This window comes from Lontra canadensis, unplaced genomic scaffold, assembly GCF_010015895.1.
Source record: "Lontra canadensis isolate GAN:19392208 unplaced genomic scaffold, GSC_riverotter_1.0 scaffold10, whole genome shotgun sequence".
NCBI classification, from domain to species: Eukaryota; Metazoa; Chordata; class Mammalia; order Carnivora; family Mustelidae; genus Lontra; species Lontra canadensis.
In genome coordinates this window covers 6,428,694-6,456,625 of record NW_022631004.1, presented here as the reverse complement: position 1 = coordinate 6,456,625, position 27,932 = coordinate 6,428,694, and the positions used below count along the sequence as shown (strand labels likewise).

The following is a 27,932-nucleotide window of genomic DNA, read 5'->3' as shown; positions in this document are numbered from 1 at the left end:
GTCTTACAATTTGCAAGGCAGTTCAAAAGAACACATAGTAATGTTTTCAAATGTTTTATGTGTTGTAAACTCAGAAGTGCAAAATAGGGAAGGTTTTCTTTAAATATTGTATTTGTGCAAATTCAGATATAAGTTTAGCTAATAAAATAGCTTATATTAACTATTTCCCTTAAAAGTTAACTTCGAAAAGAATATGAACAAATATTCCTTTAGAAGTAGTTGAGGGTGGGCTCCTGGGTGGCTCAGTGGGTTAAAGCTCTGCCTTCGGCTCAGGTCATGATCCCAGAGTCCTGGGATGGAGCCCCACAATGGGCTCTCTGCTCAGCAGGGAGCCTGCTTCCTCCTCTCTCTCTGCCTGCCTCTCTGCTTACTTGTGATCTCTGTCTGTCAAATAAATAAATAAAATTAAAAAAAAAAAAAAAGAAGTAGTAGTTGAGGGAACTAAAACATGGATAAAGATCCCTAACTGTACCCACACTAATTTTCTCCTACCCCCTTCTTCTACCCTTCATTCATGGTAGATGATAAAGTACAAAATTAAATTACTCTGTTCTTCTTCTGCCCTTGATCATACTCAGAGCTATTTATCTAAACCTAAGCCTTCTGTAGAAAATCAGTGCCCAAATCCTAAAGGTTTCCCTTTACCTCACTGCAGAATTTCCCCAGGCTCCATGCTTGTCTGTGAGAATGTTGATAATTTTCTGGATTAGCTGAGTTGCTGTCACATGGTCCCGATATTTAGCTGCTCTTATCAGATGATCACACATCTTCTCATCTTCTCGTTTGTCTGCTGAATACTGGGCACACAGTGACTTGGATAGGAAAAAAGAAACATCTATTAGTACTATAAAAATACGGGAAAAAACTTACAACACACCAGGAAATTCTTTCTAACGGGAAATGAACCAACCTAAACTTTAAAATTATTTTTATATCCCTCATTAACTGAACTGACTGAGATTTAGTGATCTACTACCCTCAGCATAACAATCCCACAAGAATTTATTACTCTGAAGTCATTCATAAGACACACTCAAAAGTGGTTTTTAAGCAGACCTAAATAATTGGAAGAAGCCAATCATATGAAGATTCAGGGGTCCACATTACCAAGTAATGTGGCAAGAAGGGGGCTACAAAGCACTCCAGGTGAAGTGACTTAGAGGAAGAATGTTCTACACCAAGAAGGGTAATAATCACACCCACAGTGACAAACTGACTCAGGGAAAGGCACTCAGGAAGAATTTTTATACCTTCAACATTCTCTACTGTATCCATAACCTGTCTTGTCTAACCTCACCGGGTAAGAGGAAATTAAAATTACTGATGAAAATTAGAAAATTACTGGATTCCATATTGCCCCAACACCACATACATTCATATTAAACAGGACTAAAAATAGCAAAAAAAAATTATTGAATAGCCCATTTTTTCTTTATTAATATTACACAAATTTAACTATCAAATTTACTTTGGAAACATTTGGTAAGTCATTAAACTTTGATTGAAAAGGCATAATTCTAAACAGAAGAGTCCAAAGTAAGCTAAATAGTAAAATGGCTTAAAGTGTTCTTTAATGGATCCTCCTTTACAATTTAAACAGCAACTTTTCATATCTGACATAAAATCTATAGATATAAATCACATTAAAGGGCTATTCTTTCCCGATTATCAATCTCTGTCTCATTGTGGAACATTAGAGTCACATTCTGACCTTAAAACATGATAAAAGGAAACCAAACAAGAATGTTTTGTAAAGATATAATGAACTTGTATCTATTTTTTAAAATATCTTTAAATTGTAATTTGAACATGTTCTTATTAAAAACCAATAGTATATTCTTTGTAAGACCTATCATTCAAAGTAAACAAGAGATGAAGAATATTTGCTCCAAGATCAAACGCATGTTACATAATTGGTGGAGTATATATTTGCAATATGTGTATGTGTATGTGCTTGTGGCCAAAGGTTGAGTGGAGGGACCCCAAGAAATCCTAATCATCTATCAATAAAATCAAGGGCCAAGCCTAATATTTTCACTCAGTTTTACTTCACATCAACTTTTCTGTTTTCCTATTTTAAGGAACACGTAAACTAGATGACATCACAATAATGACCACAAAAATATTTGAAACTTAACAAAAATATCAGACTCTAAAAAGAAAAGAAGTAGGAATCTTGGGAACTAACAACTCGAATATATTTGATTACTACTTAAGAAATTTAAGACACTACCATAGAATTAATAAATATAAGACTAACCTACATCATAAAAGAAATTCACTTACTTGCAGATAAAGTGATAACTGAAGACAGAAACAATTTAGATCGGCCATTTATAACTCAAGTGACTATTCCAGCTCTTTAAATGTAAATGAATACATAAAACAGTATCATATTTGGTCTTTCCCTCCAGATGTTATATCTCTACCAAACTTTATTATTTGTCCTTTACATGAAAGCTCAGAGGAATGAATTTAAAATGAAGCAGATTCCTCTTACTAGGATACTTCCTCTTGTCATCGCTTACTTCTTGATGGTCAAACTTTGTCCTTTATTATTCCTCATTATGAAATCCTGGCATTTCCTTAAAGTTTTGCCAAATGTTCCTTGGCATTATCATTTACTCACACATCACTTCCTATTATTAATTTAGATCTATCTTTTAAATTTTTCATATCTGCCCTAGCTGTTTCCATGAACTCTCAGGCCATATGTCTACCTGTAGGATAATCTCCAGTTATCCAATAAGCACCTAAAACTCAAAATATACAAAAATATAATTACCAACTTTATCCCAAACATGCTATTATACTTCTGTCATTTGTGACTTCTCAATTTTCCTTCTCTTCATATCTCACCATTTCATTTCAACAAAACTCATTTACCTCTTACCACTTATCACTCTTACCACTGCCCTAAAACATCATCATTAGTTTATAGTTCAGTTCTTGAAATAATCTTATAACTGCTTTCCCACAGTCCCAGAATTACTTCAAGAATTTGACATTTCACAGATACATTTATATACCCTACACCTTAAAAAGTATGTGATTACCTAAAATAATGAACAATTAGGACCAAATTTTACTAGCTAAGACCATGTGTCCTTTTATAATTCAGCAGTGTGGTATATTATCTTTATGCCTTCCTATGTATCCTATATTCCAGACACCCTCAGATTTTAGGCTATTCCCCATCTATCCTTGAGACATTTTCAAGACTTAGAAAATATATTTCTCCTATAGCCTTTGTATATGAAACAAATTTAATGGTGTCTATTGAGAAGGTAAGTTAGAAACTTGAAGGACAAACTACTAGAGAAGAAGAAGTTATTGAGAAAGACAGAAATACAAATACAGGTCCTCTTGATTCTTCAGCAGAAGACATAGAATAAAAAAAATTTCAAGGGGCGCCCCGGTGACTCAGTTGTTAAGCGTCTGCCTTCGGCTCAGGTCATGATCCCAGGGTCCTGGGATTGAGCCCTACATGGGGCTTCCCACTCAGTGGGAAGGCTGCTTCTCCCTCTCCCACTCCCCCTGCTTGTGTTCCCTCTCTCTGTCAAATAAATATATAAAATTTATTTTATATATTTATTTAGATTTTTTAAAAAATCTAAAAAGTTCCAAAATAATTGAAAATTAAGCATTTCAACTCCAAATAGCTTATGGATCAAAGATAAAAATCACAAACAAAATTACAAAAATTTGTGGCAACTGGGTGAGACAAATTCAAAGAAAAATGTATAGCTTTGCATGTATGTATGTTACATGTATACATTTATATATTATAAAATATTAAATATTTAAGGAAGAAATAACAAAAATCTTAAACTCTTTTCATATGGTAGAAGCTAAGGAATACAATGCAATTTGTATTACAGGAATAGAAAACTAAAAATTAGTTTGTGTAAATAAACACAAAATCCATAACAAAACATTAGCATTCAGCTATACACAAAGTATACATCATGATGAAGAAGAGTTTATCCATGGAATGCAAGGTTGATTTAATATTTGAATATCAATCAGTATAAGTCATCATACAACAAAAAAAGGAGAAAAACATATAATCTCAATAGTTTTTTTTAAGCATTTTACAACACCCAGAAGCATTTCATGATTTTTAAAAAACAAACAAAAAGACACTCCCCAAACTAGTAATAGAGACTTTTTAAACCTCAGGAAGCACATCTATGAAGATCATTCAGTTAAAATTGTGGATAAAACAAGTATGTCTCCTTTCTCACGACTTCCACTCAATACTGTAACAGGGTCCTAACCAGTTCCAAAAGAGATAAAGAAAATAAATAGGGTGCCTGGGTGACTCAGGGGGTTAAGACTCTGCCTTCAGCTCAGGCCATGGTCTCAGAGTCCTGGGATCAAGCACCGCATCAGGCTCTCTGCTTGGCAGGAAGTCAGCTTCCACCTCTCCCTCTGCCCGCCTCTCTGCCTACTTGTGATCTCTCTCTCTCTGTCAAATAAATAAATAAATAATCCTTTAAAAAAAGAAAAGAAATAAAAAGTGGTTTGGAATAGAAGGAATAACATATTTATTTGTAGAGACATTCATGTATGTAATACTCCTAAAGGTTCTGGAAAAATTATAAGACTTCTAAGTTGACAGGTTTCTTGGATATAAGGTCAATATAATAATAATTATATGTCTACATACCGACAATAACGAACTGGAAAGTGAAAACAATACTATTTACAATAGCATTAAAATATAAAATAAATTACAATGAAAATTTTATAAAACATTGCTAACAAAAATTAACAAAAACTAAGTAAGTAGAGAAATAGACGATGTTTATAGATTTTAAAACTCCATATTGTCAAAACACCTTCTCTCTTCAAACTGATTTTATAGATTCAAAACAATCTTAAATAAAAGATTAAAAGCCTTGGGGTGAATGCATGGCTCCGCCAGTTAAGCATTTGACTCTTGATTTCAACTCGGGTCCTGATCTCAGGGTTCTTAAGTTCAAGCTCTGTGTTGGGCTCCACACTGGGCATGGAGCCTACTTAAAAAATAATGAAAAAACAAAAATAAGTAAAAAATAAAAATTTCACCTTTCTTATGGATATTGACAAGCTGATTCTCAAACATATGTATACTTATACAAAAAGAAAACAATTAATGACAAAACAGTTTTACCTAAGAAAAAGAAAACTGTAGAATTTAATTGTTTGTATAATGTTATAAAATGTGAAACTAAGAAGACTTTAAGTTGTTAAATCAAGAAGGAATAATTTTTTGACAACTGATACTAAAATATCTGGCCACTCACAGGAAAAAAAAAAAAAGAAAGAAAGAAAGAAACTTGTCTAACCTTCACACCATAAACAAAATGTTTAATTCAAAACGAACTGAAGATCTAGATATAAACACTGTAACAATTCTAGAAGAAAATATAGCAGAAAATCTTATGACCCTGTGGTAGGCAGAAAATTCTCACACTGAAATTCTTAGACATAAAAAGAACCATAAAAGAAATTCATAACCATAAAGAATCTGATATATTAAACTATACCAAAATTTATAAAATCTTGTCTTTAAAAGATACTATTTAGCAAATGAAAAGATAAGCCCTAAGATGGGACAAAATATTCACCATACATCGAGCTAATAATTTTCCTAAAAGACATATGAAGAACTCCCAGGAATTAATAAGGCAAAGAAGCCAATTTAAAATAAGGGCAAGGGATTTGAAGAGACACTTCACAGAAGATATACAAATGACTAATAAGTACATGAGAAGATGCTTAGTCAACAGGGAAATTCAAATAAAGACCACAATAAACTATCACTATATACCCAGTAGAAGGGCAAAATTTAAAAGGCAGACAGTATCAAATATTGGCAAAAATGTGGAACAAATGGTATCCAGCTGGTTAGAGTGCAAAATCCACAACTACTTTAGAAAACAGTTTGGTAATTTCTTTCAAGTTTAAAAATATACTTACAACACCACCTAGCAATTCCACTCCTATGTATTTCCTCAAAATGAAGAAAACATTTTCACAAAACTATGTTGCATGAAAATTCCCAAAGTGCTTTAAGAGGCAGACACTGGAAATGATATAATATCCACCTATCCATGAATGGATAAAGTTATACTATTTGGTATTAAAAAGAAACAAATGAGTGATATACACAACGTGGATGAATATCAAAAACTATACGGTGACCAAAAGAATCCAGACATTACAGAACCTACTATATAACTCCACTTATACAAAGTTGTCGAGAATATAAAACCATCTCCAATAACAAAAACCAGATGAGCAGTTGTAGAGGTTGGGTGTACGTATGTGAAGAGGAGCTGACCACAGTGAATCACAAGGGAATTCTCTGAGATGACAGAAATTTTCTGTGACTTGACTATGACAGTATATACAAGTATATATATACAAGTATATACAACTGTCAAAACTCATTGAAGTATATATCTAAAAGGAATGTTTTATTATATACAAACTATATTTTAATAATGTTTATTTAAGAAGTTTTTAAAAAGTAAATAGGCAAGGTACTGACAGGGAAGAAAGTAGTTAAAATATTCATATCAAAAAAATCTGCACATCTATCAAATAGGTCAATATCCTCCACAAATCAATAAAGAAAAAAACAGGTAACCAATAAGGAACTAGGTAAGAGACAAACAGGTATCGCAAAAACAAAAAACAAAAACAAACAAAAAAAAAAAACTTTAAAAAAAAATATAACAAGCAGGAGAAAAAATATACAGCTTCATCTGTAAATAAAATCCAAATAAGAACACAATGAGGTTACCTCTACACAACTACTAAAATAAAAAGTACTTGTCAATTTTTTATGATAATTTTTTATGGAAATAGCTACATTTTGATATTGAGACACACCTTTGGAAGACACTACAGCAATATCTATTAAAATTGAAAAAATAAATACAGTCAAGTAAGTGTACCCTACAGAAACGCATAAGCATGTACACCAAGGACTTATAAATTGTCAAAATCACACTATTCATTACAATTAAAAACTGGAAACAACCTATCAACAGTAGAGACACTAGGAAAAACTATCATCTATTCATGTAAAGTATGGCATATAGCACTGAAAATAAAATAGGAAAATGTAACAAACTGAACAAATTTCACAAAAATAATGTTGAATAATGCCAGATCTAAACACACACTTTATGATTCCATTTATATCAAGTTCAAAAATTGTTAAAGAAATTAAAATACTGGGGCGCCTGGGTGGCTCAATGGGTTAAAGCCTCTGCCTTCGGCTCAGGTCATGATCCCAGTGTCCTGGGATCGAGCCCCACATCGGGCTCTCTGCTTCGCGGCTCAGGTCATGATCCCAGTGTCCTGGGATCGAGCCCCACATCGGCCTCTCTGCTCCGCGGGGAGCCTGCTTCCTCCTCTCTCTCTCTGCCTGCCTCTCTCTGCCTACTTGTGATCTCTGTCTGTCAAATGAATAAATAAAATCTTTAAAAAAAAATTAAAATACTAAAAGGAACACACTTAGAAACCCAAAGTTGGTGGCATCACAATTCCAGACTTCAAGCTCTACTCCAAAGCTGTCATCATCAAGACAGTATGGTACTGGCACAAAAACAGACACATAGATCAACGGAACAGAATAGAGAGCCCAAAAATAGACCCTCAACTCTATGATCAACTAATCTTTGACAAAGCAGGAAAGAATGTCCCATGGAAAAAAGACAGTCTCTTCAACAAATGATATTGGGAAAAATGGACAGCCACATGCAGAAAAATGAAACTGGACCATTTCCTTACACCACACATGAAAACAGACTCAAAATGGATGAAGGACCTCAATGTGAGAAAGGAATCCATCAAAATCCTTGAGAAGAACACAGGCAGCAACCTCTTCGACCTCAACTGCAGCAACTTCTTCTAGGAACATCGCCAAAGGCAAGGGAAGCAAGGGCAAAAAAGAACTATTGAGACTTCATCAAGATCAAAGGCTTTTGCACAGCAAAGGAAACAGTGAACAAAACCAAAAGACAACCGAGAGAATGGGAGAAGATATTTGCAAATGACACATCAGATAAAGGGCTAGTATCCAAAATCTATAAAGAGCTTTGCAAACTCAACACCCAAAGAAAAATCCAATCAAGAAATGGACAGAGGACATGAACAGACATTTCTGCAAAGAAGACATTCAGATGGCCAACAGACACATGAAAAAGTGCTCCACATCACTCGGCATCAGGGAAATACAAATTAAAACCACAATGAGATACCACCTCACACCAGTCAGTATGGCTAAAATTAACAAGTCAGGAAATGACAGATGGGGGCAAGGATGCAGAGAAAGGGGAACCCTCCTACACTGTTGATGGGAATGCAAGCTCGTGCAACCACTCTGGAAAACAGCATGGAGATTCCTCAAAAAGTCGAAAATAGAGCTACCCTACGACCCAGTAATCACACTACTAGGTATTTACCCTAAAGATACAAATGTAGTGATCCGAAGGGACACCTGCACCTGAATGTTTATAGCAGCAATGTCCACAATAGCCAAACTATGGAAAGAACTTAGATGTCCATCAACAGATGAATGGACAAAGAAGATGTGGTATATATATACAATGGAATACTATGCAGCCATCAAAATAAATGAAATCTTGCCATTTGTGACGACATGGATGGAACTGCAGGGTATTATGCTTAGCAAAATAAGTCAATCGGAGAAAGACAACTATCATATGATCTCCCTGATATGAGGAAGTGGAGAGTCAACATGGGGGGTTTGGGGGGTTGGAAAAGAATAAATGAAACAAGATGGGATTGGGAGGGAGACAAAGCATAAGCGACTCTAAATCTCACAAAACAAACTGAGGGTTGCCGGGGGTAGGGGGGTAGGGAGAGGGTGGTAGGGTTATGGACATTGGGGAAGGTATGTGCTATGGTGAGTGCTGTGAAATGTGTAAACCTGGCGATTCACAGACCTGTACCCCTGAGGCTAATAATACATTATATGTTAATTTAAAAAAATAAAAAAATAAAAAAATTTTAAAAAGAGGAACCTAAAAAAAAAAAAAGAAAAAGAAAAAAAGAAAAAAGAAACACACTTAAGTATTGAGTGGAAAACAAAAGTAAAAAAGTCATTCCATAAAATCAAAACAGTATTTAGTTCAATGGGGCAAAAAGGGGTTATGACTGGATAAACACACATAAAGTGCTTCTCAGAAGCATTTTCAGTATCAAGAAAATGAAGTAAATTAATGTTAAATGCACACTGTTTCTACAGTTAAGTTTCAGTATGTTTTATGAGAAACAGATTATAAAGCAAATTTTCATTAAGTCTGCATATTATTATGAAATAAAAATAAGTTAAAAAGTTCAAAGTTAAAATATTTAAAAATATTATACAAGCCTTCAATATTAATTAAGCAACTTAAGTGTGTTGGTTTTACAAATTTTGAATTTAAACTTTTTTTAAGAAACATATACTTGTTTTTAAAAATAAAAAAGTAATGACATATGAAATTAAAAGAAAGTTCTTGCTTCCACCTCCTCCCTAGCTGGCTAGTTGTTTTTCTACAGGAGTAATCACTATTAATAATAATACATAGTTCCCATATAAATGAAACCAAACTAGATCATTCCATATCAGGAGATCCAGTTCTACCTTCTTTCTTTCTCATGGCTACACATAGGGTATTATATTTTTAGTTAACTAAACACACCTACTGGTAAACACCTTTAAGTGTATACTACCTTAATTCCCAATTTGCCCCCAAATCTCTTACACTATCAATTACTTATCTCATTGGAAATCATGTAAAAGGGCAAAAGACTTAAAGGACAAGTAAAGAAGCTTTTCAATATTTGACTTTTGAAGGTCTTTGTATTTGATCCCTTAGCTCAGATTAACAGTTTAATAGTTAAAAAAAAAAAAAAAAAAAGTTATCCACAGGAATCTTAGAAAGGCTCCTGAAAAAGACTTAGAAAAATGAAAGCCTAAAAACCTCAACAGCAAAGGAAAGTCAACCAAAGACAATGTGTGACAGCCACCTTTAATTCTGAAGTGATTCCTCTGTCATCCAACGCCTCAAAGTATTGATTTCTCTCAGCATGAAAAAGCCTAAGCCATTGAAACAAATACAGCATCACCACCCATAACAGCATTCAAGGTTACAACAGGCAGAACACTTATCAAAATATCTCTATGATTTCTTATTGTTTTAAGGACTGGATAAAATGTGTTGGGTTCTTATCTCAACAAACTGCAGTCTTCAAACAACATTTTAAAATAATTTGGAGATTAATATGGATTTATTTAATTTAGACTTCTGATAATAAAAAACTTGTTTTAAAATGCTTCTACATGTCATTTGTAAAAGCAAGTCAACACTAAGAGAATTACAGTTTTCATTTCTGTGTCAAACACACACACAATATTGTTTTTATTCAATTATTTTATTTCATTACCTCATTAGAGTTATTCACGATTAAAAAATCACAAAATTGTTAGGTAAATAACAAATTTCATGTAATGGCTGCATATATCATATACAAGTAAATAAAGTATCGTTATTACCTGTGATCAATAAAATTAACAATGAATTTAAACAGATATGGTTAAACCCAAGTAATTACATTTTTAAAAATCATAACATGAGATAGAAATATATCATTGCAAAAGATTATATAATTATACACAAATACATACACACATGGAGGAAAAATTGAGAGTTTCAAAGTCTTTCTGCTAATCTGCACAAGAGCTAGAAGATGTTAAGCAAATTCTATCATCTTTTAGCTCAACATAATTACCTAATAGATTATTTAAGTTATACAGAACTAGAGCCTCTCAATTATATTAGGCTAATCACAATTAAACACACTAACTACGAACAGCTAAGACTTACACTTAAATTTCAAATTAAAGTATTTTAAGAACAAACATGAAAAAATCAAAAGACAAAAAAATGATTCATTCTTATAAAAAACATACTTAACACTATTGTTTAGAACACAGACTGTAGAGCCAGACAACTTGAATTTAAATCCCAGCTCTGACACATTCATGCACAGGCAAATTATTTAAATCCCTGTGCCTCAGTCTCCTCATATAAAAAAGGATATAACATGATATGTTTTGGGGAAGGATCAAATAAAAATAGACATGAAAACAATTAGAACTTGCCAGGCATATAGTAACACCTGACATTTATTATAGGCTTAGTCATGAAGTGAACAAATTACACAGCAAACAGTTCTTTCTTCCAGCATGTCATTGGAGTTGAGAAACAAGGGATTAAATATAATTACAATATGAGAGAACTGCTAAGAGGTATATATAGTATATTTGGGAGGAGCAAGAAAGAACTGTTTAGAATCTGAGAGTTTTACAGAGAAATGAAAGCCTAAGTAAACTGTTCACCAAGAAGGAAGGGCTTAAGATAGAAAATATAAAATACAGCAAAATGAAGAGGCAATGAAAATAAGAGAACAAGCTCAAATAAATACCTTTTTATTTTTTTAAAAGATTTATTTATTTGAGAGAGACAGAGAAAGTGGACAAGTGGGGCTGGGGACAGAGGGAGGAGAGAGAATCTCAAGTGGACTCCCTGCCTTCTGTGGAACCCAACATGGGGCTTGATCTTATGACCCCAAGAGATCATGACCTGAGCTGAAACCAAGAATTTGATGTTCAAATGACTGAGCCAGACAAGTGTCCCAGTAAGTAACTTTTTTTTTTTTAATATTTTATCCATTTATTTGACAGAGAGAGATCACAAGTAGGCAGAGAGAGAAGGGGAAGCAGGCTCCCCTCGAAGCAGAGAGCCTGATATGGGGCTCGATCCCAGGACCCTGAGATCATGACCCAAGCCGAAGGTAGAGGCTTTAACCCACTGAGCCATCCAGGCGCCCTTTTTTTTTGTTGTTGTTGTTGTTTAAAGATTTTATCCATTTATTTGACAGAGAGAGAGATCACAAGTAGGCAGAGAGAGAAGGGGAGTAAGTAACTTTTTAAAAAGAATAACAGAATAAGACATGTAATTAACACAGCCCTTCCTTTTTAAATCCCCTAATATACACTTGCTTATATTTTCCTTGTGCAATATTGTAATTTGTATGACATGTATATCTGGTCATTCGGATGACTACAATATGTATTTGGTCTTCATCCACAGTCCCTGGCTTGCAGCTCCTAAAATTCTTTGAATTTCTTAAATGTTGAGAGTTCCAAAGGTATCTTTCGTTATGTTAATGAGGTGACTTTTGGACCCGACCATAGGGTGGGGGCTGACTGCCAAGAAAACCAACCATGTGATTAAAGTTTTTTCAATTTTCAGTTCCCACCCCTCCCCTGACTTCCTAGAAGTGGAAAGGAAATGAAGATTGAATCGGCCAATGGCCAATAACTTAGTCAAACATGATTATAAAATGAAGCCTCCATACAAACCCAAAAGTACATCTTTTGGGTCTCTTTTAGAGAGCTTCAAATCTTGAAGAGCCAGATGGGTCCCTCACACCAAGCTCCAACCTTAACAAGCACTGAAGCTCCTTTGCTCAAGACCTCACCCTACATATCTCTTCGTCTGGCTATTGATTCATATCCTTTATCATATCCTTTAATAAACTGGCAAAAATACGTAAGTGTTCCCCAAGTTCGGTGAGCCACTCTAGCAAATTAATCAAACCTAAAATGGAGCCATTTGGAACCTCCAAAATGTAGTCAGTTAATCAGAAGCCCAGATAGCAGCCTGGAGCTTGGATATGAAGTAGAGAATGGGAAGAAGTATTATATAACTAAACCCTTAACCTGTGGAATATGATGCTACTTTTGGGTACAGTGTCATGTCAGATCTGGGTTGAGTTCTTGGACACCCTCCTATCTAAGAAGTGTTTGGGTTTGGGGGTAGACCCCCACTTCCACTTTAGAATTGGGTTTAGGAACCCTAAAAGACGATGGGTGCCTATATATTTTTACTATTTCCTTAAAAGAAAATTCTTCCCCAAAGGTTTATATAAATCATTTCACATATAGTTATATCACTTAGCTGAGTACTGCTAACTATATCACTTAGCTGAATACTGTTAGACTGCTATAAGTTTTTCTTCAAATGTACTGCTAATATAGACTACTTCAAAATGACACAACTGGATATGAACTGGCTTTTAAGTACTGTTATCAAGCCATCTATAATGAAGAACCACTTTTTATTATACTTTTATAAAAAAAATGACACTTCAAAAAATATTCTGGCAAACCCAGACATTCGAGCTACAAAAGTTCCAAATATTTATTTAATTTCTGTACTCAATCTCTTTGTGGACTAGTGGACTAGTTATAAACAGTTTGCTCAGCACACCATATCTAAGTAGCACTAGTATAACAGATAAATTGAAGGAAACTATTTTTATTGACTCAAGAACTCCATCTTCCTTTTAATGATAAAATAACTGATCTTATATTCAGAGCTTTACTTTGCACACTAATAACCCACAAATAACAAAAGCCAAATTCTAATTTCATGTGCACAATTTTTAAGTGATAAGTAAATGAAATGCACTATGATGACTTTAAAGTTAGCTTATTTTCTTCTCTATCTTTAATTTAAAATTCACTAAGAAAAGGCAATTTTTACACTAACACATGATTTGGTCAGCGGTTAAAACAAGCAGAACATATAAATTGAAAGCTTAAATAGAGACTTGATATATCCATAAAAATATATTCAGATCTTTTCTTAGAAGAGATTTTTCAATAGCAGTAAGAGGCCTAGTCTTCTATCAAGACTGTATTTTACATTATTATAATATAATGGAAGTTATAAAAAAGTATTTTTCATTTTGGATTTAAACTGATCAGTGCTGCTCGTAGTTGAGTTTGATCATATCTATGCTATAGTTCCTTTGTTTTTTTCTAGCTTCTCACCTTTAATAGAGTTCCTAGCAACATTGTTTTGTTTACCAAAAGCTAAAGATGCATTATTTAAAATTTTCAACCCACGGCAGCACTGCCTTAAAGTGGCCTTCCTTTGCACCAAAAATGGTAACTCCTAAAGGGGAACCCTCCTACACTGTTGGTGGGAATGCAAGCTGGTGCAACCACTCTGGAAAACAGCATGGAGGTTCCTCAAAATGTTGAAAATAGAACTACCCTATGACCCAGCAATTGCACTGCTGGGTATTTACCCTAAAGATACAAACGTAGTGATCCGAAGGGGCACGTGCACCCGAATGTTTATAGCAGCAATGTCTACAATAGCCAAACTATGGAAAGAACCTAGATGTCCATCAACAGACGAATGGATAAAGAAGATGTGGTATATATACTCAATGGAATACTATGCAGCCATCAAAAGAAATGAAATCTTGCCATTTGCGACGACGTGGATGGAACTAGAGGGTATCATGCTTAGCGAAATAAGTCAATCAGAGAAAGACAACTATCATATGATCTCCCTGATATGAGGGAGAGGAGATGCAACATGGGGGGTTAATCTGGTAGGAGAAGAGTAAATGAAACAAGTTGGGATTGGGAGGGAGACAAACCGTAAGTGACTCTTAATCTCACAAAACAAACTGAGGGTTGCTGGGCGGAGGGGGGTTGGGGGGGGTTATGGACATTGGGTAGGGTATGTGCTATGGTGAGTGCTGTGAAGTGTGTAAACGTGGAGATTCACAGACCTGTACCCCTGGGGGAAAAAAATATATATATGTTCATAAAAAATAAAATTATAAATTAAAAAAAAATTTAAAAAATGGTAACTCCTTCAGTTTCACAAATTACTCTAAAATGTAAGATTTTTATTTCTACTTTTTAAAAAGATTTTATTTATCAGACACAGAGAGAGAGCACAAGTAGAGGGAGCAGCAGACCCAGGGAAAAGGGGAAGCAGTCTCCTGACAGAGCAAGGAGCCAGATGTGGGGCTTGATCCCAGGACCCTGAGATCATGACCTGAGCTGAAGGCAGACATTTAACCATCTGAGCCACCCAGATGCCCCATAAAATGTAAGATTTTTAAAAAATATGTATGTATGTATATTTATACCGCATATAGGTATGCATATGGTTTGTACAAAACTTTCCCACAGAAAACTGAGAGCAAAAAATGTTGTGACCCAGCTATTTAAGTTAATTTTAGTTATCAAGAAACTGAAATTGAAAATGAGACAAGCGAAAACGCATCCTAAAAATAAAAAAAAAAAAACAAACTCTAAAAGTAGTGCACTTCAAACCGAATACACCAGACTCTGGAAATATACTGAGAAATGTGATTGCATAGTTCAGGTACAGAACATATTGTAGAATATATATGTTAAAATGGGTTGGGCATCTCCCTTAAGAAATGTGATGGTCACATGACCAATCAACTTTGGGCAAAAAAAGGAGAACCTTAGAATGAAGAACAACCAATATTCTCCTCTCTCCAAGACTGGAGGCAGGTGCGTCTGTACTATTCTAAGAAGAGGGAATACTGTCAAAGGAGCTCTCTCTGTGGAAGAGTTGAATCAGCCCCTTGCAAGATGGCAAAGGGACAAAGCTAGACAGTCAGATAAGAAAAGGTCAAGAGAAAACATCCTAAGCAAAACCACTACCTGTGAATTCCAGGAGATACAATATCTTTCACCGAGTTTTATTTTCCATTTCTGCACTGTTATATTCTCCTATCACTGCTAAGCTTATAAATGAGAAAAGGAAAAGCCTATGCCGATACAATGAGCAAAAAACGATAAGGAAACAGCAACTCATTCCTAGAATAGCCACTTGTATGATAGTAAGAGGTAACTTTCAGGACTCCACAGAGCAGTAGCCTGGATCGAGCCTTATGGCAGAGGTGACAGCTCCAGATGTACTGTGGGACATGGAAGCATTTCCTTGGATATTCCCGGAGATTACTTAGAATAGAAAAAAATGCTCTCCCTTTGATACTGACAACACTAGCTATGTTGTTATACACTTAATATGAATTTACAGTAATAGGTGCTTTACATTTATCAAATCCCAACTACTCATCAAAATTACTATAAGTAGGTACAATTACTATCCTGATTTTAAGATGAAGCAATGGTGCCTTAGTTCACATAGCTAGTAAATGACAGAGCCAAGGTTAAGGGACTAGGTTATCTCACTAGAAAGTCAGAGCTATATTAATTGCACCATAATAATCGCATGGTCTCAGGTGCCCGGGTGGCTCAGTTGGTTAAGTGACTGCCTTCAGCTCAGGTCATGATCCTAGAGTCTCGGGATCGAGTCCCACATCAGCCTCCCTGCTCAGCGGGGAGTCTGCTTCTCCTGCTGACTCTCTCCTCTCATGCTCTCTTTCTCTCAAATAAGTAAAAATTAAAAAAAAATAATAATAACATGGTCTCATCAGCAAGTTGCTACAATATAGTGATTTGGACATTTACAAGGACTATAACCCTCAGTTAATTATGCTAGTATTTTATCACATTCATGATTATTTATCAAAATTTTTATCCCAGGCAAAGAAAATAATACAAAAGCTACAATTAAAAATGATATATATTGTCAAGATTACATTTCCCTATTCCTGGCTTTTTGAAGAAATAAAGAGCTTTAGAAAGATGCCCAAAACTATAATGCATGTAAAGGCTATATCTAAGGTGAGAAATATCATTCTAATGCTTCATTATTAAGCTATGATGCCTCAAGATATATTAATTAGCCATCTCTTCACAAAATGACAAAATTAATCATGCAAAGGATACATCAAGAAAGAAGTGTGGCTGGGTACCTGGGTGGCTCAGTGGGTTAAGCCGCTGCCTTTAGCTCAGGTCATGATCTCAGGGTCCTGGGATCAAGTCCCACATCGGCCTCTCTGCTCAGCAGGAAGCCTGCTTCCCTCTCTCTCTCTCCCTGCCTGTCTACCTACTTGTAATCTCTCTCTGTCAAATAAATAAATAAAATCTTAAAAAAAAAAAAGAAAGAAAGAAGGAAAGAAAGAAAGAAAGAAAGAAATGTGGCTTGATCAATGGAATAGAATAGAGAGCCCAGAAATAGACCCTCAACTCTATGATCAACTAATATTTGACAAAGCAGGAAAGAACGTCCAACGGAGAAAAGACAGTCTCTTCAACAAATGGTATTGGGAAAAATGGACAGCCACATGCAGAAAAATGAAACTGGACCATTTCCTTACACCACACACGAAAATGGACTCAAAATGCATGAAGGACCTCAATGTGAGAAAGGAATCCACATCAAATGCTTAAGAAGAACACAGGCAGCAACCTTTTCAACCTCAGCTGTAGCAACTTCTTCCTAGAAATATCGCCAAAGGCAAGGGAAGCAAGGGCAAAAAGGAACTATTGAGGCTTCATCAAGATCCAAGTCTTTTGCACAGCACAGGAAACAGTCAACAAAACCAAAAGACAACCGACAGAATGGGAGAAGATATTTGCAAACAACATATCAGATAAAGGGCTAGTGTCCAAAATCTATAAAGAACTTAGCAAACTCAACACCCAAAGAATAAATAATCCAATCAAGAAATGGGCAGAAGACATGAACAGACATTTCTGCAAAGAAGACATTCAGATGGCCAACAGACACATAAAAAAGTGCTCCACATCACTTGGCATCAGGGAAATATAAATCAAAATCACAGTGAGATACCACCTCACATCAGTCAGAACGGCTAAAATTAACAAGTCAGGAAACAACAGATGTAGGCGAGGATGCAGAGAAAGGGGATCATTCTTAAACTACAGTGCAAGCTGGTGCAGCCACTCTGGAAAACAGCATGGAGATTCCTCAAAAAGTTGAAAACAGAGCTACCCTACAACCCAGCAATCGCACTACTAGGTATTTACCCTAAAGACAGAAATGTAGTGATTCGAAGAGCCACGTGTACCCAAATGTTTATAGCAGCAATGTCCACAATAACCAAACTATGGAAAGAACCTAGATGTCCATCGGCACATGAATGGACAAAGAAGATATGGTATATATATGCAATGGAATACTATGCAGCCATCAAAAGAAATGAAATCCTGCCATTTGAAACAATGTGGATGGAACTAGAGGGTATTACACTGAGCGAAATAAGTCAATCAGAGAAAGACAATTATCATACGATATCTCTAATATGAGGAATTTGAGAGATAGGGCAGGGGGGTGTGGGGAGTAGGGAAGGGAAAAAAGAAACAATATGGGATCGGGAGGGAGACAAAACATAAGAGACTCAATCTCACAGAACAAATCGAGGGTTGCTGGGGGGTTGAGGGCGTAGGGATAAGGTGGATGGGTTGTGGACATTGGAGGGTATGTGTTATGGTGACTGCTATGGAAATGTGTAAGCCTGATGACTCACAGACCTGTTCCCCTGGGACAAATAATACATTATATGTAAATAAAAATAATTTAAAAATAATAATTAAAAAAAAGAAATGTGGCAAGACAATGGGGTGCATTAATCACTACTAATGCAGAATCACACAGGAAATAGAATGGTATCATCCTTAGATTCAAAAAAGTTTTCATTAACTTTAACTATCAGTCTCACACTAACATTTTAAGATGAGAGAGCTAAATAAAAGCCAAAAATGAGGAGGATAAAGTTAAAAGAAGCAGAAAGGTGACAAACAGGAAAGCACAAATAGGAGTTTGAAGGAAAAAATACTTTGCATTGCCTCATTATTACAGGTTTAATTTAAAAGCTCGAAAAAACAGAGGCATTTGGGTGGCTCAATCAATAAAGTGTCTGACTCTTGATTTTAGCTGAGGTCATTATCTCAGCATTGTGAGATCGGGTCCTGTGTTGAGATTTGCACTGAGCATGGAGTCTGCTTAAGACTCTCTCTCTCTCTCTCTCTCTCTGTCTATGCCCCTCCACCCCTGTTGTGCTCTTTCTCTCTCTCACTCCTAAATAAACAGTAGAAAAAACAGTATCACAGTATTTCATTTGTACTAAATTTCAACCACTAAATGAAAGACAAATGGGGAATTCAATTGTGTAATGGGAATACAAGATAAAAAACTAGACACACATGTAAAAAAAAAAAAGTTGTAATTCAATTATTAAACAGCTCAGACTTCTTTTGAACTCTACCAATTTTACATGCATATGGAAACAAAGATTTCAAATCAGTATAAAAGAGCAAAATAAAGAGAAAGAATATATATTTAAGGTTTAGTTTCAAAAATCTTCTACAAAAGCGAATGAAAAACGACACAAATAGATGGAAAGATATACCATGCTCATAGACTGGAATTATTGTTAAAATGTGCATACTACCCAAAGCAATTTACAGATTCAATGCCTCCTTATCAAAATACTAATAGCATTTTCCACAGAACTAGAACAAACACACTTAGATTTGTATACAACTAAAAAAAAAAAAAACCAAACAAACAAACAAACAAACAAACCCTGAATAGCCAGAGAAATATTGAGAAAAAAAGGAACACAGCTGGAGATATCACAATCCCAGATTTCAAAGTACTCTGCAAAGCTATACCAATCACAATACTATGGCAATGACACAAATGCAAAAACACAAATCAATGAAATAAAACAGAGAGACCAGAAATGAACCCACATTTATATGGTCAGTTCATCTATGATGGAAGCAAGACTATAGAATGGAAAAAAAGATAATCTCTTCAATAGTTGGTTTTGGGAAAACTGCACAACTACATGCAAAAAATGAAACTGCATCACTTTCTTACACCATAAAGAAAAACTCGAGGGTTTTAGAGCGGGGGTGCAGAAATGGGTTCGCCCGGTGATGGCTATTAAGGAGGGCACATATGACATGGAACACTGGGTGTTATAGGCAAATTAATCATGGAACATTACATCCAAAACTAATGATGTACTGTATGGTAACTAACATAACATAATAAAAAAAAAATAAGTAAATACCTACATGTGAGACTTTTTTGAAACCATAAAACTCCTAAAGTAAAACATAAGAAATAAACTCTTGGATATGAGTTTTAAGATATTTTGGATCTGTCTCTCAGGCAAGGTCAACAAAAGCAAAAATAATTGGGACTATATCAAGATAAAAAGCTTTTGCACTGAGAAGGAAACCAACAATAAAACAAAAAGACAACTACTCAATGGGAGAATCTATCTGCACATGATATGTCCAATAAGGGATTAATATCTAAAACACAAAGAACTCAAACAATTCAACCCCTAAAATTCAAAGGTGGATTTAAGTGGACCCACACAGTTCAAACCCATGTTGTTCAAAGATCAACTGTAAATTTATTTTTAATTAAGTGAATGAAGGAAAATTTCAAGATTATTACATAGGTGAAACTCTAATAATACTGCCATTTAGTACCCATCTTTGGGGCTGGACCAAATAAATTATAAGCCCCGGATTTGGGGTTATACTTAATGACCTTTAAGGAGCCCCATATTACAAAGAATTTAAATACCTGGTCCAAAATACTACATAGTAAGTTAGTGGCTGAACCAAAACTAAATCCTAGTCCTGACAAATCACAAATCTATGTTTTCTATCATACACTGCAGATCATAATAATAATTTTACAGACCACATGTAATTAAATATTTAAATCAATACTCTAAGTCTCATAAAATAAAAGCTAAAAACTACAAACCTCTTAAGCAAAAAAAGATTTGACCACAGGATTTTTAGAGAGTTTTTTATTTATCAAATCAAAAAGCAAGTCTTAACCCTTAGAAAACTTAAGTATTGTAGTACATATATAACAACCACCATACTGTAAGTTCAGCAAATAATTACTACAGAGATTTAAATTCTCTGACTTTATACATCATTAAATGCTAGTTCAAAAACATCGACAAACTGAATACCCACATGCAAAAGAATGAAATTGTACCCTTACCTTACACCACACGTAAAAAACAACTCAAAATGAATTATTTAAACATGAGACCTGAAAGCATAAAACTCCTTGAAGAAAACATAGGGGAGAAGCTCTTTCACACAGATCTTGGCAATGATTTTTCATGTTTAACACCAAAAGCACGGGCAAAAAAAGCAGTAACAAACGAGAAGGACCATATCAAACTAAAAGTTTTCTACAAAGCAAATAATAAACAAAATGAAAAGGCAATCCACAGAATGGGAGAAAATATATGCAAACCAAATACCCAATAAGGGGTTACTATCCAAATTCAGTAGCAGAAAAATAATCTGATTTTTACAAATGGGCAAAGGATTTAAATACATAATCTTCCAAAGAACATATATGAGTGGCCAAGATGTGCATGATAAGACAGTCACCATCACTAATCAACAGGAAAATGCAAATCAAAACCAAAATGAGATTTCACACCATACCCGTTAGAATGGCTATCATCAAGAAGACAAGAGATATTAACTGTTGGGAAGGATGTGAAGAAAAAGGAACTGTTGTGCATCCTAAGTGAAATGTAAAACAATTCACCACTATGGAAAACATTATGGAAGTTCCTCAAAAAACTAAAAATAGAACTATCTTATGATTCAGTAATTCCACCTCTTTATATCCAAAAGAAATAAATTACTATCTCTAAAATACATTTCATTGCAGGATTATTTCAAATGCCAAGACATTAGAAACATCCTAAGCATCTACTAGCAGTTGGATAAACAAAATTATACACACACACACACACACACACACACTCCTACATATATATACGTATACACATACATATAAACATACACACACATATACATACAATGGAATATTAATTCAGGCTTTACAAAAAGGAAATTAGTCACTTAAGACAACGTGGATTAACCTGAAAGACATTATCCTACCTGAAATAAACCAAACACACAATGACAAATACTGCATGATTTCACTTATATGTGGAATCTAAAAACAAAAACAGAGCTCACACTAAGGGAGTAGAATGGTAGTGGGGGAAAGGAAAGATATTAGGGAGTGGGGGAAAGGAAAGATAATAATGAAGAGTATAAAGTTTAAGTTATGAAATGAGTAAGTTCTTGATACTCAATGTATAGCATGGTGACTATAATTAACAATAATGTATTTCGCAAACTTGGAATCTTAAGTTTTCTCACCACACACACACACACACACACACACACACACAATGGTAACTATGTGAGGTGATGTATATGTTAATTTACTTGACTGTGGTACTTATTCACAATGTATCAATGTATCATATATCAAAACATCACTGTTATGCACTTTATACACAATATTTGACAACCATATCTCAATAAAACTAGAGAGAAAAAACAGTTTAAATCTATTAGCAACAAAAGAATTACTACTTTTTGTTATGCCTCTACTAAAATAGGAACAGAATATTTTATTAATCTAAAATAATCTAGGATCTCACAGGAAAAGACTGAATCCCCAGACTTTGCTAACTAAATATGAAAATCTTCATGAATCTTGTATCATGTAGCAGTTGATACTTTCATTCATTTAGCAATTCTTTATTGAATGCTTCCCATGTTCAAAGCCCATGTTAGGAATTCAAACAAAAATAAGAAACAGAGCCCATTACAAAGGGGTCAATACCTAATGTTTGTTTCCCTCAGTAGATACAAATAATTTCAAAATATTTTTAATGGATATAAGTAACACTCACAAGGTATCTAAGAAGATAACATTATCTAGAATTTTAAAATGCAGAGAAATAGCAGTGAGGTGGCCTCTATCCCCATTACATGACTGCTATAAGAGAAGTGATGTATGCAAACCACACAGACTCTTATATAAGACATTCTCAAGCCAGAATCTATAAACCTCCCCAAATTATATGTAAAATGTTAGTTATATTTGTTTGAATTTCTCAAGGTCATATTCTCAAAAAAGTTCATACCAAAATGAAAACATGAGCAGTACTGACTCAAAATAACACTTTTTTGGTTGAATATATAGGATATGTGAAATATATATACAAAAAATATATATAAAGTGTACATTTACAGTAGAGCAACTAAAAAGTTATGTGCCAAACCATTACCTTGGGAGGTATGGTAAGAGGAAAGATACTGAAGAATTTTTTTTTAAATTTATACTACTGTTTTCATTACATTGTCTCTTCTGTTCTTTGTCCCCCACCTTTTATTGGCACATTATATTCCAGTGTAATTTTTTTGAGTTAAGAAAACCAGAAAAAGTCGTTGATCTAAATGAAATTTTTTTGTAAATCAGGATCTCTCCCTTTAACTTTCTGGGATGTACTGAATTCTACTTTTAAAAGACACTTTATTTTTAATTTTCATAATAATCTAAGCAAACCAATAAAAATAGATTTCGGGTTACCTGGATTATAGATATGTAGAAGTGCTTATACCTTTTACACAACTACAACCCAATTAATCAAAAATTAAAACAACAGCACAAAAAAATCAATGTATTTATATTATTTATGATTGCTTAAAGTGAGAATATAACTTCCAATGAATTAATGAGCCTTAGACTACCATAATGTTAAAATGGAATCAATCCATAAAAATTACTATATGCAGCTGATTTTACCAATTATAATGACAAAACTTCTTTCATAATAATACTTAACTGAAAGGCATCTTCACAGACTAGCATTTCAGTATTGACTTAAATCTAAAACTAATTCTATATTGTGAAAATGGCTTGCTGCAGAACACTAATGCAATAACAATATCGTTGATGATATGAAAAGATGAATTCACATGTAGTGATATATTATGCACTGCATTAATGAAAACTGGACATAAGTTTCAAAACTGCAAAATGAAAGGAGAGCATGACATCAATTTTTTATTCCCCCAAATGCTCCTTCTTCAACAGTACCAGCAACTCGAGATTTTTACCAAAGTGTTTAACCATCTAGAATAAAGAGTACATTTACAACTTCTATACTATTTTACCACTGTTAATAAAACTAGAAAGAGGATTAGAAGAGAAAGTAATATACATATGTTTTAGACAAAATTAGGAAGACATATTACATATTAGGAAGACACCTACGTAGAGATATACAGCAAATTGGGGAAATGTAAAATGGCAGTTGAGGTCTACAGCATAGTAATTACACCAAAATTCTACCAAATGTTTAAGTCAACAATTCCACTTCTACTAGCACTGAAACTAAGCATATAAAAACACACAAAATCTTTTTTTTTTAATTTAACTTTATTTTTTCAGTGTTCCAGCATACATTGTTTATGCACCACACCCAGTGCTCCATGCAATACGTGCCCTCCATAATACCCATCACCAGGCTCACCCAACCCCCCACCCTCCTTCCCCTACAAAACCCTCAGTTTGTTTCTCAGAGTCCACAGTCTCTCATGGTTCATCTCCCCCTCCAATTTCCCCCAACTCACTTCTCCTCTCCAATTCCCAAAGTCCTCCATGTTACTCCTTATGCTCCACAAGTGAAACCGTAAGATAACTGACTCTCTCTGCTTGACTTATTTCACTCAGCTTAATCTCCTCCAGTCCCATCCATGTTGATACAAAAGTTGGGTATTCATCCTGTCTGATGGAGGCATAATACTCCATTGTACATATGGACCATATCTTCTTTATCCATTCATCTGTTGAAGGCATGTTGGCTCTTTCCAGTTTGGTGACTGTGGTCATTGCTGCTATGAACACTGGGGTACAGATGGCCCTTCTTTTCACTACATCTGTATCTTTGGGGTAAATATCCAGGAGTGCAATTGCAGGGTCATAGGGTAGCTCTATTTTTAATTTCTTAAGGAATCTCCACACTGTTTTCCAAAGTGGCTGCCCCAACTTACATTCCCACCAATAGTGTGAGAGTGTTCCCCTTTCTCCACACCCTCTGTAATAGTTGTTTACTGTCTTGTTAATTTTGGCCATTCTAACTGGTGCAAGGTGGTATCTCAATGTGGTTTTGATTTGAATCTCCCTGATGGCTAATGATGATGAACATCTCTTCATGTGTCTGTTAGCCATTTGTAGGTCTTCTTTGCAGAAGTGTCTGCTCATGTCTTCTGCCCATTTTTTGACGTGATTATCTGTTTTGTGTATGTTGAATTTGAGGAGTTCTTTATAGATCTTGGATATCAGCCCTTTGTCTGTACTGTCATTTGCAAATATCTTCTCCCATTCCGTGGGTTGCCTCTTTGTTTTGTTGACTGTTTCCTTTGCTGTGCAGAAACTTTTGATCTTGATGAAGTCCCAAAAGTTCATTTTCGTTTTTGTTTCCTTTGCCTTTGGAGACACATCTTGAAAGAAGTTGCTGTGGCCGATGTCAAAGAAGTTACTGCCTATGTTCTCCTCTGGGATTTTGATAGGTTCTTGGCTCATGTTGAGGTCTTTTATCCATTTCGAGTTTATCTTTGTGCATGGTGTAAGAGAATGGTGAAGTTTCATTCTTCTACACATAGCTGTCCAGTTTTCCCAGCACCATTTATTGAAGAGACTTTTTTCCATTGGGTATTTTTTCTTGCTTTGTCGAAGATTACTTGACCATAGAGCTGTGGTCTGTATCTGGGCTCTCTACTCTGTTCCACTGGTCTATATGTCTGTTTTTGTGCCAGTACCATGCTGTCTTGGTGATCACAGCTTTGTAGTAAAGCTTGAAATCAGGCAACGTGATGCCCCCAATTTTGTTTTTCTTTTTCAACATTTCCTTAGCAATTTGGGGTCTCTTCTGGTTCCATACAAATTTTAGGGTTGTTTGTTCCAGCCCTTTGAAACATGCTGTGGAATTTTTATCAGGATGGCATTGAAAATATAGATTGCTGTAGGCAATACAGACATTTTAACAACGTTTATTTTTCTGATCCATGAGCATGGAATGCTTCTCCATCTTTTTGTGTTTTCTTCAATTTCATTCATGAGTGTTCTGTAGTTCCTTGAGTACAGATCCTTTACATCTTTGGTTAGGTTCATTCCCAGGTATCTTATGGTTCTTGGTACTATAGTAAATAGAATCTATTCTCTAATTTCCCTTTCTATATTTTCATTGTTAGTGTATAAGAAAGCAACTGATTTCTCTACACTGATTTTGTATCCTGCCACATTACTGAATTGCTGTATGAGTTCTAGTAGTTTGCAGGTAGAGTCTTTTGGGTTTTCCATATAAAGTATCATGTCATCTGCGAAGAGAGAGAGTTTGACTTCTTCTTTGCCAATCTGAATACCTTTTATTTCTTTTTGTTGTCATACTGCTGTTGCTAGGAGTTCTAGTACTATGTTGAACAACAGTGGCAAGAGTGGGCATCCTTGTCATGTTCCTGATCTCAAAGGGAAGGCTGTCCATTTTTCCCTTTTAAATTGAGAATGATAGTCGCTAACACACAAAGTTTTTAATTCTTTCTGTGACGCAGGTATAATACTGATATCCAAAACCTGCCAAATACTGTGACGCAGGTATAATACTGATATCCAAAACCTGCCAAATATCTAAAACTGATTAGAAAGGTAGAAACAAACACAATTTACCTTATGAACAGAATGCAAAAATCACAAATGAAACATTAGCAAACATAATCTCGCAGCACATTAAGGAAAAAACTTATGAGCACATCATACTGGTATAATATTGACATACCTAATATATTTTAAAGCACAGTATCTACTCTATCACTCCACTTAAGGATGATAAAACTGGATAAAATTCCTTATTAAAAAGGAAAAAAATCAACAAAACAGAACTAAACTAGTAATTCATTAAAATGATATGTCTACTTTAGCTCAAACTGTATCACAATTACTAGGAAAACACTGAAACATCTCTACTAAAATCAGGAACTAAAAAGATGCCCACTATTTTTTTTTAACAGTACACTGCTTATCTCACTTACATGTAGAATAGGAAAAAAAAAAAAAAAAGCTTAACTCATAGTAATAGAGTAGAATGCTTAAACACCAAATAAAATACCAGCAAACAGAAACTAGCAATTAATAATAATCATTATTACTCAATAATAATTGAATAAACCAATTCAATTATGTAATAAAACAGCAATTAGAAGAATAAAAGTTGGAAATAAGAAGGAAAAACTATCAATATCTGCAAAAGATATCAATGCATACCTGATATGTCCATGAGAAATAAATGAAAATGATTTTTTTAACCTTATATCAGATAAACAAGATGAGTCATAGAAATTCTAAAAAGAAGTTCTAAAGTCAATGTGAGCAAGAAGGAGTGTGGCCTCACAAATATTAAAGCACACTATAAAGCCTCAACAATTTAAAAAGCTTGACATCAATACATGAAATCAGACAGAACAAGAGGGAAAAAATAAAATGTCAAGAAAGAGGCCTAAAAATATATAGGCATTTACTCTATGGTAACAGTGGTATCTCAAACTAGTGAAGAAAATTTAGACTATGTAGTAGATGATACAGGGAGACCTATATTATCACATAAATAAAGTTATATTCATATCAGTTTATCCTAAGATAAATTACAAATAAAATATTTAAATGTAAAACAATAAAACTGTAGAAATACTAACAGAAACATAAAGAAATTCCTTCTTAATCTATGAGTGGTAGACCTTTTCAACTACCAATCAAAAAATTCAGAAGTCATAAAAGAAAATATTCATAAATCCAACAATAGAAACGTTGTTTTAAAAACCTCTATAGGACAACAACAACAAAAATCCATCATTCATAAGTCAGCAAATTGGTAAAAATCTTGCAACACAAGGAGCTGATTCCTTAATACATGTAGAACTTCTACAAATTAGTAAGAAAAAAAACAATCCAACAGAATAGGCAAAGGATATGTTCTCAGAAAGACATATGGCTACAAACTAATCAACCTCATTCAAAAAAAGCAGAAACATAAGCTAAAACATCAGGAAGAAATAAAAATAAAAACTATCAACCACTATGGACAATCTATGAAAATGACAGAAGTCTAAAAGTCTGATTACACACTATTAGGAAACAGACATATGTTGCTTATAGAAGTAAAAAAGATTCACCAAAATAATATTAAGTTTAAAAACCAAAATATAGAACATTATACATGTG

At 34.4% G+C, this 27,932-nt stretch overlaps 1 protein-coding gene across 3 annotated transcripts in view; it reads right to left on the bottom strand.

Moving 5' to 3' along the window:
- The window catches only part of LRBA (LPS responsive beige-like anchor protein), a 729,797-nt gene that overhangs the window by 376,034 nt on the left and 325,831 nt on the right, over positions 1-27,932 (bottom strand). For all 3 annotated transcript variants that reach the window (XM_032855538.1, XM_032855540.1, XM_032855539.1), the window contains exon 37: positions 646-812. In XM_032855538.1, coding sequence (XP_032711429.1) covers positions 646-812 — 167 coding nt within the window. The remainder of the gene's footprint in view (positions 1-645; positions 813-27,932) is intronic.